The sequence below is a fragment of the Erpetoichthys calabaricus genome, chromosome 14 (genome assembly GCF_900747795.2).
Source record: "Erpetoichthys calabaricus chromosome 14, fErpCal1.3, whole genome shotgun sequence".
NCBI lineage: Eukaryota > Metazoa > Chordata > Cladistia > Polypteriformes > Polypteridae > Erpetoichthys > Erpetoichthys calabaricus.
In genome coordinates, this window is record NC_041407.2 from 32,843,715 (window position 1) to 32,856,799 (window position 13,085).

The following is a 13,085-nucleotide window of genomic DNA, read 5'->3' on the forward strand; positions in this document are numbered from 1 at the left end:
TCTTTATATTATATGTATGCACTAGAGGGCTCCTACGCTCAGAGTGATTTCTGTTTACATATTCCTTTATGAATTTTCCATGGTGCCTTCTTCTTTCTACCTGGGGGCTCCCCTGCTTCTCCTATCGGGCTTCGCAACAGGGGAGTCGCCCTACCTGCAGGTGCAGCTGCCTTCCACACTGGTCCGGTAGCCCTCCAATCCCTGGCTACGTCGAGCTCCATCCAGACTGAGACTTGGGTTCTTTCCCCAGCGGCCAGTGCGCTCACGCTGGGGCTAAACCAGCCCAAAGCCTCCACAACTGCCACTGCCTTTCGACAGCCAGTCGTCTTCAATACTGGTCACTCCAGCTCCGTGATCGCTCAGCCCCACGAGTGTTGGCTAAACACTCCTCTGCAGGGGTTCACCTCCCAGCTGCCTGCCTTTGTTCAATCAATTCTGCTCGCTCGTTCTTCTGCACAGCTTTCCTCTACTTGCTTTCTTCTCCATTAACCTCACGTTCTTTCGTGTTCTCCCCTAGCCACCTCACGCTTCTATTTATCATGGGGACGTGAATCAGATGTGGCAATTAGCAGTTCCCGGGAACAATTACGGATGCGGACGACTCCTCACCTGTGCACTTAAGCTAGGATCACCCGCATCACGAATTCCCCAGGAACCGATCGGCACCACATACCACACCCCCTCGCTATGCCACAAGTGCGGCGATTATTAAAAAGTGGCCTTTTTGACATGAGCTGTGGACCTGCTACACCACACTGTCCAGTCGTTGTATGAGAAAAAAACCCGTGTGCAAAATCGTGGATGAAGGATTGTGGATATGATTTCTTCAGGAACGTCGAAGAGGTACAGTATATACCTTAGAAATATTTTTCTACATGAAAATAGGTATGCATTGGATTAACCAGCCAAAACGGCAACCGGCCATGGGTCCAGTCCCGAGGTGGCCGGTTAAGAGGGATTGTACTGTATTTGGTACCCAATTTTAGCTTTAAATTATCGTCTTGGCATTCATGTGAACTATGGAATTTACAATTAAACTGAAAGCGGAAAGGTCTCTTCAGCAATCGCCACCTTATTGTGGTGGAGTTGTTTGAGTGCCCCTGTGACCCAGGGAGGTATGTTGTCCAGAGCAGAAGCTCCTGATAGGGCTTCCCAAGACACATTGGTCCCAGGTGAGGGGATAGACAAACAATTCAATGCCGCTAATAACGCAAACCTAAAGATTTAATAATAGTACCTCACCTGGATTGAGGTTACCAAGGCCTACTCCTGAAGCCAGGCCTGGGAGGGACTAGACTTCTTATTGAGTCCTTGCCTGGTCGATTCCATGTTGGAGTTTGTCCCGGAGAACAAGAGGGCAGACTCTGCAGCTGAAGGTTACTGATAGAAGGATTGTGATTGCCATTTGTGTCTATGCACCAAATGTCAGTTCGGAATACCAGGCCTTTGTGAATTTCCCATTGGGATTAATAAAGTATTTATCTATCTATCTATCTATCTATCTATCTTGGAGTCACTGAAAAATGTCCTAGCTGAAGATACCACAGTTCTGCTGGAAGACTTCAACACTCACATGGGTAATGTTGGAGACACCTGGAGAGGCATAACTGGGAGGAATGGCCTACCTGATTTAAACCCAATCAAGGTTTTGTTATTGAACTTCTGTGCTAGGCATGGTTTGTCCATAACGAATACCCTGGTTGAACATAAAGTGGCTCGTAAGTGTGCCTGATACCACAGCACCTTAGTCGAAAGATCTAGGATCGATTTCATAATCGTATCACCAGATTTGCAGCTGCATGTTATGGATGTTCTAAACACTCGGGAGAAGAGAGGGGCAAAGTTGTGGGAACATTTGGGAGAGGCCCCTGTCCAGAAGACTTCACTCCAGCCTCTGAAAGAGCTTTTCCCACATTCCTGAGGATGTTGTCTAGTAGTGAAAGGAACTCTTTGAGGAGGCTCCTGAACTTGAAGGACTTGTCTTCTGTGGAGGAGGCAGAGCCTGAAGTTGATGGGGGATCATTGCCCATTTACCCGAGGGAGGTCACTGAGGTAGTTAAGCAACTCCACAATGGCAAGACCAGATGAGCTCCACCCAGACATACTGAAGGCTCTGGACACTGTAGAACTTGTCATGACTGACACTTCTGTTTAATGCTGCATGGTCATCAGGAACTGTGCCCCTGGAGAGGCAGGCCAGGGTGGTTGTCGCCATTGTTTAAAAAGGGGGGCAGAAAGGTGTGCTCCAACTTTCGGAGGATCACACTACTCAGCCTCCCTGGGAGGGCTTATGCCAGGGTACTAAAAAGGAGACTCTACCCAGTCGTGGAACCTCAGAGTCAGGATGAGCAATGTGGATTCCATTTAGGCCGTGGAATGGTGGGCTATCTATTTACCTTCATGAGGATTCTGGAGGGGGCATGAGAGTACCCCCATTTGGTGTACTACGTGTATTTTGTGCACTTAGAAAAAGCATATGACACTGTTCCTCGAGTGATGCTGGGAGAGTATGGGGTTTTGGGGCCCCTAATAAGGGCTATTCGATCTGTATAATCACAGTGACAGCTGTGAACGCATATTCAGAAAAACATCAGCATCTTTTCTAGCAGGTGAGGGACACCGCCAGGGCTGTGCTTCATCTTCTATCCTGTTTGTGGCTTTCATAAATAGGATATTGAGGAACAGGCAGGGAGGGAAAGGAGTCCGGTTTGGTAACCTTAGAATTGCATCACAGCTTTTTGCAGATGTAGTTGTCCTGTTGGCTTCATTGGGCTGTGAAGTCCAGGATGCATTGGGACAGTTGGTGACAGAGTGTGAAGTAGCCAGTAGAAGGATCAGCACCACCAAATATTGTATGTGGTCATATTCCTTAATAGGAAAAAGTTGGACTGTCCTCCCTGACTAGAAGGTAAGTTACTACCTCAAGAGGAGGAGTTTAAATATCTTGGGGTCTTGTTTGATAGATGGATTAGGGCAGTGAGCACAGTTATGCAGTTGCTATACCAATCTGTTGTTTGGACAGAAGGAGCTAAGTCAGAAGTTGAAGCTCCAGATTTACCAATCTACATCCCTACCCTCGAGAATGAGTTTGTGGATAGAAGAGGCTGAAATAATTTCTCTCTACAGAGAGGCTGAACACTCCCTTAGAGACAGGGTGAGAAGTGCCAACAACCGAGAAAGGCTTGGAGTAGAGCCACTGATCCTACAGATCGAGAGGAGCCAACTGAGGTGGTTTGGGCATCTGATATGAATGCCTACTGGATGCCTCCCTGTGGACTAGCTGGGAGGAGACCCCAAGGAAGACACAGGGCTCATTATAATGATTATATCTCCCAGATGGCTTGTGAACTCTTTGGGATACCACAGTTGAGTTGGAAAATGTGACTAGGGACATGGACATTTGGACCTCACTGCTAAAGGACTGTTGCCCCCAAACCTGGCCTTGGATAAATCAGTGGAAAATGAATGATCGAATGAATTAATAAACTCAAGGCATATTATTAACTTTCTAACATAGTACTGATCTCATAATTCATATTCATATTTTAAGGCACTCCAACAGATAATTTAAATTCTACAGAATAACATTTTCCCACACATATATGCATTAAACCAACTTGCATTAATATTACACTACACTAATTCAGTTTCAATATAACATAAAACAACAATTACAAATCTTGGAGCCAATGTTCTACTGAGGAATGCTCTGGACATGCACCCATTAGGTTAAATTTAAATGCTCATGCTCTCGCATGAAGATCCAATAATCAGCACACCTCAGAGATAATATACAGTAAGTCGCACAGTTTGCAGTTCAATGGATGAGATAAAGCAAATGTGCAGAAATTCTCCAATTATTTACCAAAGACAAAACACATTTCTGCTTAAAGTTCACTCTTGCATTAAATTGCAGGATCACGTGCTTATTGCATTAAAAAAAAAAGTAATACAGAAAATTATTATATAATATTAAATGTGTGTTATACCAATGACATATACTATATGTGATGTAAGTCTCTTTTGTTAGGGCAATCCAGGCATCAATGCTTTGCCATTTAGAGTTACTTTTAGTGGCAGTAGCTATTTCTTCATAGGTAGGAAAATAAACAGAAATAAAATCAATGGCCATCCTTTATTGTGTGTAGCTCTATGCAATTGCTCAGGTCCACCTCACTGCTGCCACAATGCTGGATGTTTGGAGCACAGCTTTTGAGCCTCAGCAGCTGTAAATTGTGTGGCTGCAAAATCCAGTGCTGCCCCATTCAATCGGCTTTTCTGAGAACAGTCTCAATTCATGCGACTGTGATTTTTGTGATTGTTTGTCAGGAGCTTATGCTCTCCAGATATTACTTGTGCCCATAAAATCTTGGCAGTAGATGAAGTAAACTGCCTGCTGACCACCTATCCATTAGCACTTAATTTAACTAATTGAGCTTCTGAATATATATACTGTATATATATATATATATATATATATATATATACATACATATAAAAAAAACACACTGATTTCCCTCTGAGGACAAAGAAAGTGCTATTTAATTCAAAGTGCATTTGCCCTCTTGTTGTTATGAAACTCAGTAAAATGAAGTAGTGTCACTTGCCTTGTATGTGGAAAATAATTAATAAGATCCCAGAGTGTCTGTCCGCATAAAAAGGAACCCTGTAGTCTTGATCCATCTTCTAACTGCAAAGCAATCCGAACCTAATTAAAAAAAAAATCAACATGAATACATTTGCTAGTGTTTTTTAAAAAACAGAAACTTTGTCTTTCCAAAAATAGTGTATTCTTTATACCCTAGATCAAGCTGAGCATTAGTTTAACACACACACTTTTACATGTCTTAATAGGTTCAGTTTTAAAAGCGTCTATTCCAGTATCTGCTCCAGTTACTATTTAATATGAAAGCAGGTGGAGATATGGAATGAAAGAATGAATATAAAAAAAATTAAAAAATAAAAAGCGACACGCTTTTACTCAAAAAGGCACTAAAAAGTAAAAAAATAAAATCTTTTCTTGTACTAAGATTTTGTTGGTCATATGTGACTACAAATAAAATCATGGGGCACCCATAAAATAATTTAATTCAATTAAAATGCACAGATTACATTAAAATGAAATTTCTAACCATCTTAACTATGGAAAGAAAATGACACATTATATAAAAGTTGATTAAAGTGTACAAAATCTGCATCAGTACAGAAGTAAATGCTAGACAAACCCTCCCTACTGTATCTGTGTTGAAGTTCTGGTATTTATAATCTTCTGTTAGACTTAACATCTTTTCTTGTTGAAAAAAACTTCAATGTTTTTAATTTGTTTTCTCTGGGAATAAATATCAGGAGGTTAAAGCAGGCTGTTAGTTCCGAGTTTATTTTCTTTGCATCAATCCAGAATTATAGGTCAAAGGAAAGCAAACGTTAATTGCTTTCAAATACATCTTTGCAACATGGTAACAAACTCTGTTCAAACCTGAGACCCCAGATATTTGGCCTCAATATCTGTACAGTAATAATGAGGCATCTGTTGGTATTTTAAGAATGGATAAGAGTACATATTTATATTTATACTGATGTGTACATTTGCACTTCATTTGTAAAAGCCAGAATGCTACTGTTCTAAAATATAATGCAGAAACATCATTATTACCTTATTCCATTACAGAACTGAAACATCAATAAGTATATTAGGAGAATTTTAAAGAGTTGATGGACTCCAAAAAAAGGGCTGATGATGGGTGACTTGCTCCACCAACAAGTCTATCATTAGCTATTATAGTTGAAAAATGTTATAGCTGTTTAAATGTTTTTATCCTACTTGCTACTCTGTGGGTTTCCTCTTTGATGGTGGCTATTTCTGTCTCAGGAAGACACCCTGTATACGTATGTGTGTAGGTGGGTGCTGCTTAACACTCCGGCTGCTTCAAAGTTAGGCACACTTTTCTAATCATTTTGCCAATATGTGTGGCACCTACAAGGTTGTGAAGAGAACTGTCTTTACAAAAAAAAATATCATATCATGTTTTAGAAGGCTAGTCAGATATATTAAAGTCTCAGCTGTAAAATGGTAATAATCATGTAGACACTTCATTGGGCAAGCCAGACTGTCTGATCAGGGCCTAATCACATTTTGTTGAACAGAATTCTGTGAAGGAATGGAGTATCAAGTAGGCTTCGAGCCTTAGGAACCAAGTTACCTGAGCTATTTTATAACATTTCAGTAATTATTTACCACTCTGACACGGATTTTTCTGATCATAATTACAATAGCAATTGACAAGAGGAATTCATAATTACAGAATTACAATATTTCAGGGTTCTTTTAGAGCGCTTCTTTCTCTTGTATATTTGGCTCAAAAACTAATCAGCACATCGTCATCTCATAACAGGGTTAAGTTTTGAGTTTGGTATTTGACTATGCAGCCATTTTACCTCTAGACTGTCCTCAAAAACCTGTAGCATACAGACATGCACCTGTCATTGAGATCAATGATTTTGGTATCTGGGACCCTAAAACATCGAAATCTGTCAAAAACTGGAGATTGAAACTTTTGACGAATCTAAACCTTTTACTCCTCCGGAAAGACTCAAATCAATTTAAAACAAAAACTCAAATTAATAAGATTAATTTGATTTATGACCCAGCCCTAGTACCACATATGGCACAATTCAATTAAAAACTTTAAATTGATCACACATATCTTGTTTAAATTGTATAAAAGGTATGCAAGTAAGACACAACATGTGAGTTATCAAGTACCTGCATCATCACGTCACATGTTTTAGGAATGCCCAATACGTCAACCATTTTAGACAAGTAATTTTGCAGCTCTTAGAGATAACCTTGCATTTTAAGGCACTTCTGACAGCTTAAAGACCAACATCTAGAATGTTACACATGGGTTAAAAGTATGCTTTGAAAAACAAGTAGTAACATTGCTTGCATAAAGATTTGTTTTGCTAAAATGTAAAAATATATCAATAACTCAGTGGAAAAGCAACATTTTCGATAATCTAGAAATAAAAAAAAATAATTTGACTTCATGATCTGTTCAAAACTCTTTCAGAACCTTTCAAGAGTTCTTTAATAAAATTATAGTAAACACATCTAGCCTTTGCTTAACATTTTTATTCTAATTTCTGTTTTAACATATTCAACGAACTATTCCAGGTGGAGATCACAATTTAGACAGGTCTCTTATTTATAAAATAATAAAAAATAAAGAAGATTTGAGCTCCGTTAGCAGTGGTGTTATTTTACCCCCTTTTTTTTTTTTATATAAACTATTATCCAGCTGTATCCTGTATTTAAAATATACACAAGTATAAATTAGCATAAGCAATAAACATAGGGCTCAGAAAGAAAAGGAAAAGGATAAGGCAGCTAAACTTTCATCAAAGTCAAAACCAGTCTCAAGTTCATGGTACGGCCTTCCAGAGACTGACCTGGAACAGACAGGTGAACAAACAGATTTGCCAGGACCCGACTCTGTGGGAGCGTAACTGCAAGCAAGGCGGGCAGGGAGAATTAGTCGATTCCAGAAAGATTACTGGAACTGAGCATAGTCCTTTTGTCCTTGCTGTCAATTACAGCTAATACCCCGCCGACCACCCTACCGCCGCCCCCCACCCGTATTGTAATAGTTGAACAAGTGACATTTAGCTCTCTGAATGAAGCAGAAAAAAAAAGCTAAGACGACTGACCTAACATCCTTTTGAAACAAGATCAAAAGTCCTACCATGTCCTGGCAAGGTAAAAAAGATTCTGCTTACAACATGCATCATTTGTAATGGGACATTTGCCGTAACTATACATTCAATTTCCTTTATGGCCACCTTTCCTTTTTTTCTTTTTTGGTAAACTTTATTAAATAACATTGAAATTTCTTTCCTTGAATATATTAACTTTTTGGCAACCACAAAGTAACTAGCTATTTACAATGTGTTTTTTTTTTTTTTTTCTTACTTCATATCCTTGGTTTATTGTATTGCAAATGTACTATCCCATGTTATCTCAGTCTCCATGGAACCATTTAACATCATTCCTTAGATTTATTGTATTGGGACTGTTTTAAGATCATATTTTAGGGTTATTTTATTTATACTGAGATACCTCAGTTTTAACAGTTTCTACACCGCTGCTGTGGGGTTTGTTTTGTTCTGGGCATTCTCTGTCTCTTGGCATGTCAGAGGACCTCTATGATCGTGACTTCCTGAAGTCCATCGCACCTGGCAAATGGTTTGGGGAGGAGAGAAAAAAAGAACTTTGCTATTTCTTATTTATCCATTCTACCCCAATTACCATTAGTGCCAACACAATAGTCTTCAAAGCCATTACAAATGGCAACAATACGAAATCGATGTCAACACTATCATATACAGTGGAACCTCTAGATACGAGTTTAATTCGTTCCAGCACTGAGCTTGTATAGCGAATTTCTCGTATCTAGAACAAACTTCCCCATTGAAAATAATGGAAATCCAGTTAATCCGTTCTGCACCCCAAATATATTAACATAAAAATCAATTTTCCTAATAAATAACACTGATAAATTATATATACTGTAGTCTACCTTTAAGAAATAACACTGGTAAATAATATAACTGATTATTAAAAGAATCAAAACAGGTGTCCAAAGTGCAGTAGAGCATTCAATAAATCTTTAAATAAATAATCCTTAAAACAGTTGTGAAGTGGAGGTTTAAAATACACAAGAATAACAATCCTTTAACACGAGGTTAAAACGTCAACAAGAAGCAGTCTTTAAAAACAGATGACAATCCCCGGTGCTTCTTCTCTGTTAGCGTCTCACCTATTTCTCCCATGCGGGCTCTAAAACAGGCGAGACACTCTTAATGCAGCTGACCTTCTCTACACCGTCCTGCTTCAGCTGTTTGGCTCGCCTGTTCAGCTACACGCGAGCCTGCGCGAGCCTGCACTTGCCTGCCTGCCTTCTCTCTCTCTCTCTCTCTCTCTCTTTTTTACTTTTTCTCCCCCTTAACCTGCTCGCGCTTCTCTATATATGCGGGGAGGACATGGCAGCTGCAGCCCATCAGCCACAGGAACAATCATGGATGTGGGCAGTTTCCCACCTGTGCACTTAAGTGAGAAACGCAGACACCGCAGATCGCGGCTCGCAACTGCTACCACGCCCCCTTGCTAAGCCGCGAGCTATACCCACAGCCTGGCTCGTGGCTCGTTACGCGAACCAATGCTCGTATTTAGAGCTGAATTTTTCGCTCATACTTTCCTCGTATTTTGAATTTCTCGTATACAGAGGTGCTCGTATCTCGAGGTTCCACTGTATTAAAATGTACTACCATAACTCGAGCATACAAAATGTCAAGGAAGTTCAGAAGCAATGTTTTTCTGACCAAACAGTGAACTTTGTGAGTTGGAATGTCAAAGGTCTTAATCATGAATTAACGAGAAATAAAGCATTCACTCACTTAACAGGTTTAAATGCCATGATAGTATTTTTATGGAAGACTCACTTAATAAGTAAGGGCCAGTTTCGGTTGCAAAGGGAGTGGATTGGCAAATTTTTCACTTCAGCTATACAAACAAGGGATGTGGGTTTCAAGAACTATCCCATTTGTAGTGTCATATGCAATATGTGATCCTGATGGGTGTTAATGTCATAGTGATGAGCAATTTAATACTAAACTAATGATTCTGACAAATATTTATGCACCTAATGTGGATGACAAAGATTTCATCCAAAATGTATTCGCATCTATTCCTAATGTGAACACTCATAAAATTATAATAACCGGAGACTGTGTTTTAAATCCAGTCCTGGATAGGTCTTCAGCGAGAGCGGTGATAAAATCTAATACTGCAAAAATAATAACAATTTGTAATGGATCAGAACTTATTAAACTCAAGGAGGTTTTAAAATCCTAACCTAAGGGTATATTCCTTCTTCACACAAGTTCATCATTGTTACTGATTATTTCCTCGTAGTAAAAATTTTTTTGCCCATTATCAAATCTTGCAAGTTTGACACTAATCATTTCCGACCACTGAAATCACTACACCCTACACACTCATCTTGTAGCTGGCGTCTAAACCCCCGGTCATCAGCTTATCAGAACAGTACAGAATTTGTATTCAAGCAAACTGTTTATTTTCTGGATATAAATGTATCCCCAGAGGCCTCTTCCTGGAGTACTCTGGGAAACTCTGAAGGCATTTTTAAGAGGACAGATTATTTCATATCTTTCTCAAAAATATAAGCTGGAAACCAAGAAGGTGTCTAAGTTAATCAGCAAAATTAACAGAATAGATCTAGAATACTCCAAGTCTCCAAATGAAGCACTTTATAGGAAAAGACAGGCTTTGCAATCAGAACTCAGCCTCTTAACCAGGGGTCCTCAATCACGGTCCTGGAGGGCCGCAGTGGCTGCAGGTTTTTGTTCCAACCCAGCTGCTTAATAAGAAGCACTTATTGCTCAAGTAATACTTCTGCTTCACTTTAGTTGTCTTGCTCGTTAAGATTTTGAATCCTCATTTCTTATTTTAGTCTTAAACAGCTGTATTCTTGGTTTTTAATAGCTCATAATTAGCAATAACATGCAAATGACAAAAAAAGACCAGCATTTATCCATTTAGCTTGTTACCATTTACACCTGTGTGTATTTATCATGCACTATTGGGTTTAATTAAATACTTGGAAGGAAAGTGAAGAAAATAAAGTGAAGGACTGAGAATTATTCATCCATCTTAGGCTTCATATCCTTTGGATAATATCCTTAGAAAAGGGAAGAAAATCTAGGATATGAGAATGACCTGACATAGCAGAGTTAAAGCACTAATGTGCCATTAAATTAAATTATTGGCAGGAATTGCATTCTAATTAAGTAAGCGGGTTAGAACAAAAACCTGCAGCCACTGTGGCCCTCTAGGACTGTGATTGAGGACCCCTGCTCTTAACTATTAAAGAAATGGAACAATTTTTTACTATGAACACGGCAAGGCTAATAAGATCTTAGCTTAACAAATCCATAAGGAAGAAGTTCACAATGTAACTATCAGTAATTACCAGCAAAGGAGGAGATACAATCATTGACCATAAAAAATATAATGCACATACAGTGTATCTGGAAAGTATTCACAGCGCATCACTTTTTCCACATTTTGTTATGTTACAGCCTTATTCCAAAATGGATTCAATTCATTTTTTTCCTCAGAATTCTAAACACAACTCCCCATAATGACAACGTGAAAAAAGTTTACTTGAGGTTTTTGCAAATTTATTAAAAATAAAAAACTGAGAAAGCACATGTACATAAGTATTCACAGCCTTTGCCATGAAGCTCAAAATTGAGCTCAGGTGCATCCTGTTTCCCCTGATCATCCTTGAGATGTTTCTGCAGCTTAATTGGAGTCCACCTGTGGTAAATTCAGTTGATTGGACATGATTTGGAAAGGCACACACCTGTCTATATCAAAGGAGTGGAAAAAGTGATGCGCTGTGAATACTTTCCAGATGCACTGTATTTAGAGACTACTATAACTCCATATATTCTACTCAGGTTAAAGAAGACAAGACACAGTCTAAAGTGCTTTTTGATGCATTACATATATCAAAAGGTAGGCACTGAATTTTATACAAAAATTTCAATTAAGTTAGCTCCACTTTTATTAGCAACATTTATAGAAGCCAGAGACAATAAAATTCTGCCTCAAGCTTTAATAACAAGCATTAATTACAGTCTTTCCTAAGGAAAATAAGGACTTTACAATGTGCATAATACAGACCAATTTCACTTCTGAATAACAATGTTAAGATACTCTCCAAAGTTCTAGCTAGAAGGATTGAGAAAGTGCTTCCTTTGGTAATATTACAAGATCAGGAAAAGCATTTCTTATGGTTGAATGTGACTTAAGTTTTCACCACATTGCACAAATTTGGGTTCTGCCCAAACATAAGTGTGTGTATCAAACTACTCTATACTAGTCCAGAAGCGTCAGTTCATATTATCATCATTATTTCAGACTACTTCAAACTAGAATGCAGTACTCAACAAGCATATCCCCTATCACTGTTACTCTTTGCAATTGCCATTGAGCCATTGGCTGTTTATTTTCGAAATGCATCAGAGAGAGGATTTTCAGAGAAGGACCTGAACAGAAAATATCACTATATGCAGATGATATGGAACTGTATATATCTGAGCAACATTTTGTGCCAGCAGTCCTAAAAGCACTAGCAGATTTTCAAAAGATATCTGGACTCAAAATTAATTTTAATAAAAGTGTTTTTTCCACTGAACTCTCTAGCACATATTAGACTGGACAACTTCCTATTTATCTTAGCAGATCAGTTTAAATATATACGGGTAAATATCACACTTAAATATAAAGCTTTTTCAACAAAATCCGTCTGTCTGCATTGAAAAAATTAAACCATTTTCCCTAAGAAAAATAAGCACTTATTACAATGTGCATCATACAGATTAATCTCACTTCTGAATAATGCTAAGATACTTTCCAGAGTCCTAGCTAGAAGGATTGAGAATGTGTTCCCTTCTGTAATATCACAATACCAAACCAGATTTATTAAAAGGTTAACATTTGGTTTCTAATCTTCGACACCTATTTAATGTAATATATTCACCCATAAAGCCTAACACTCGTGAGATCAGACTATTTTCACATGCAGACAAATAATTTGATATGGTTCAATGGGATAACCTATTCAGTACTTTGCATAAATTTGGGTTTGGCCCGAACATTTGTGCATGGATCTAACTACTGTATAACAGTTCAGAAGCTTCAGTTTGTATTACATTATTTCAGAGTACAGTGATCCCTCGCTATATCGCGCTTCGCCTTTCGTGGCTTCACTCCATCGCGGATTTTATATGTAAGCATATTTAAATATATATCGCGGATTTTTCGCTGCTTCGCGGGTTTCTGCGGACAATGGGTCTTTTAATTTCTGGTACATGCTTCCTCAGTTGGTTTGCCCAGTTGATTTCATACAAGGGACGCTATTGGCAGATGGCTGAGAAGCTACCCAACTTACTTTCTCTCTCTCTCTCTTGCGCTGACGTAGGGGGGTGTGAGCAGGGGG

The 13,085-nt window shown here is 38.8% G+C and overlaps 1 protein-coding gene across 1 annotated transcript in view; it reads right to left on the reverse strand.

Moving 5' to 3' along the window:
- Positions 1 to 13,085, reverse strand: part of aspscr1 (ASPSCR1 tether for SLC2A4, UBX domain containing) — a 165,376-nt gene that overhangs the window by 31,036 nt on the left and 121,255 nt on the right. The window contains exon 4 of the mRNA XM_051936248.1: positions 4,608 to 4,708. Within this exon, the coding sequence (XP_051792208.1) occupies positions 4,608 to 4,708 (101 nt within the window). The remainder of the gene's footprint in view (positions 1 to 4,607; positions 4,709 to 13,085) is intronic.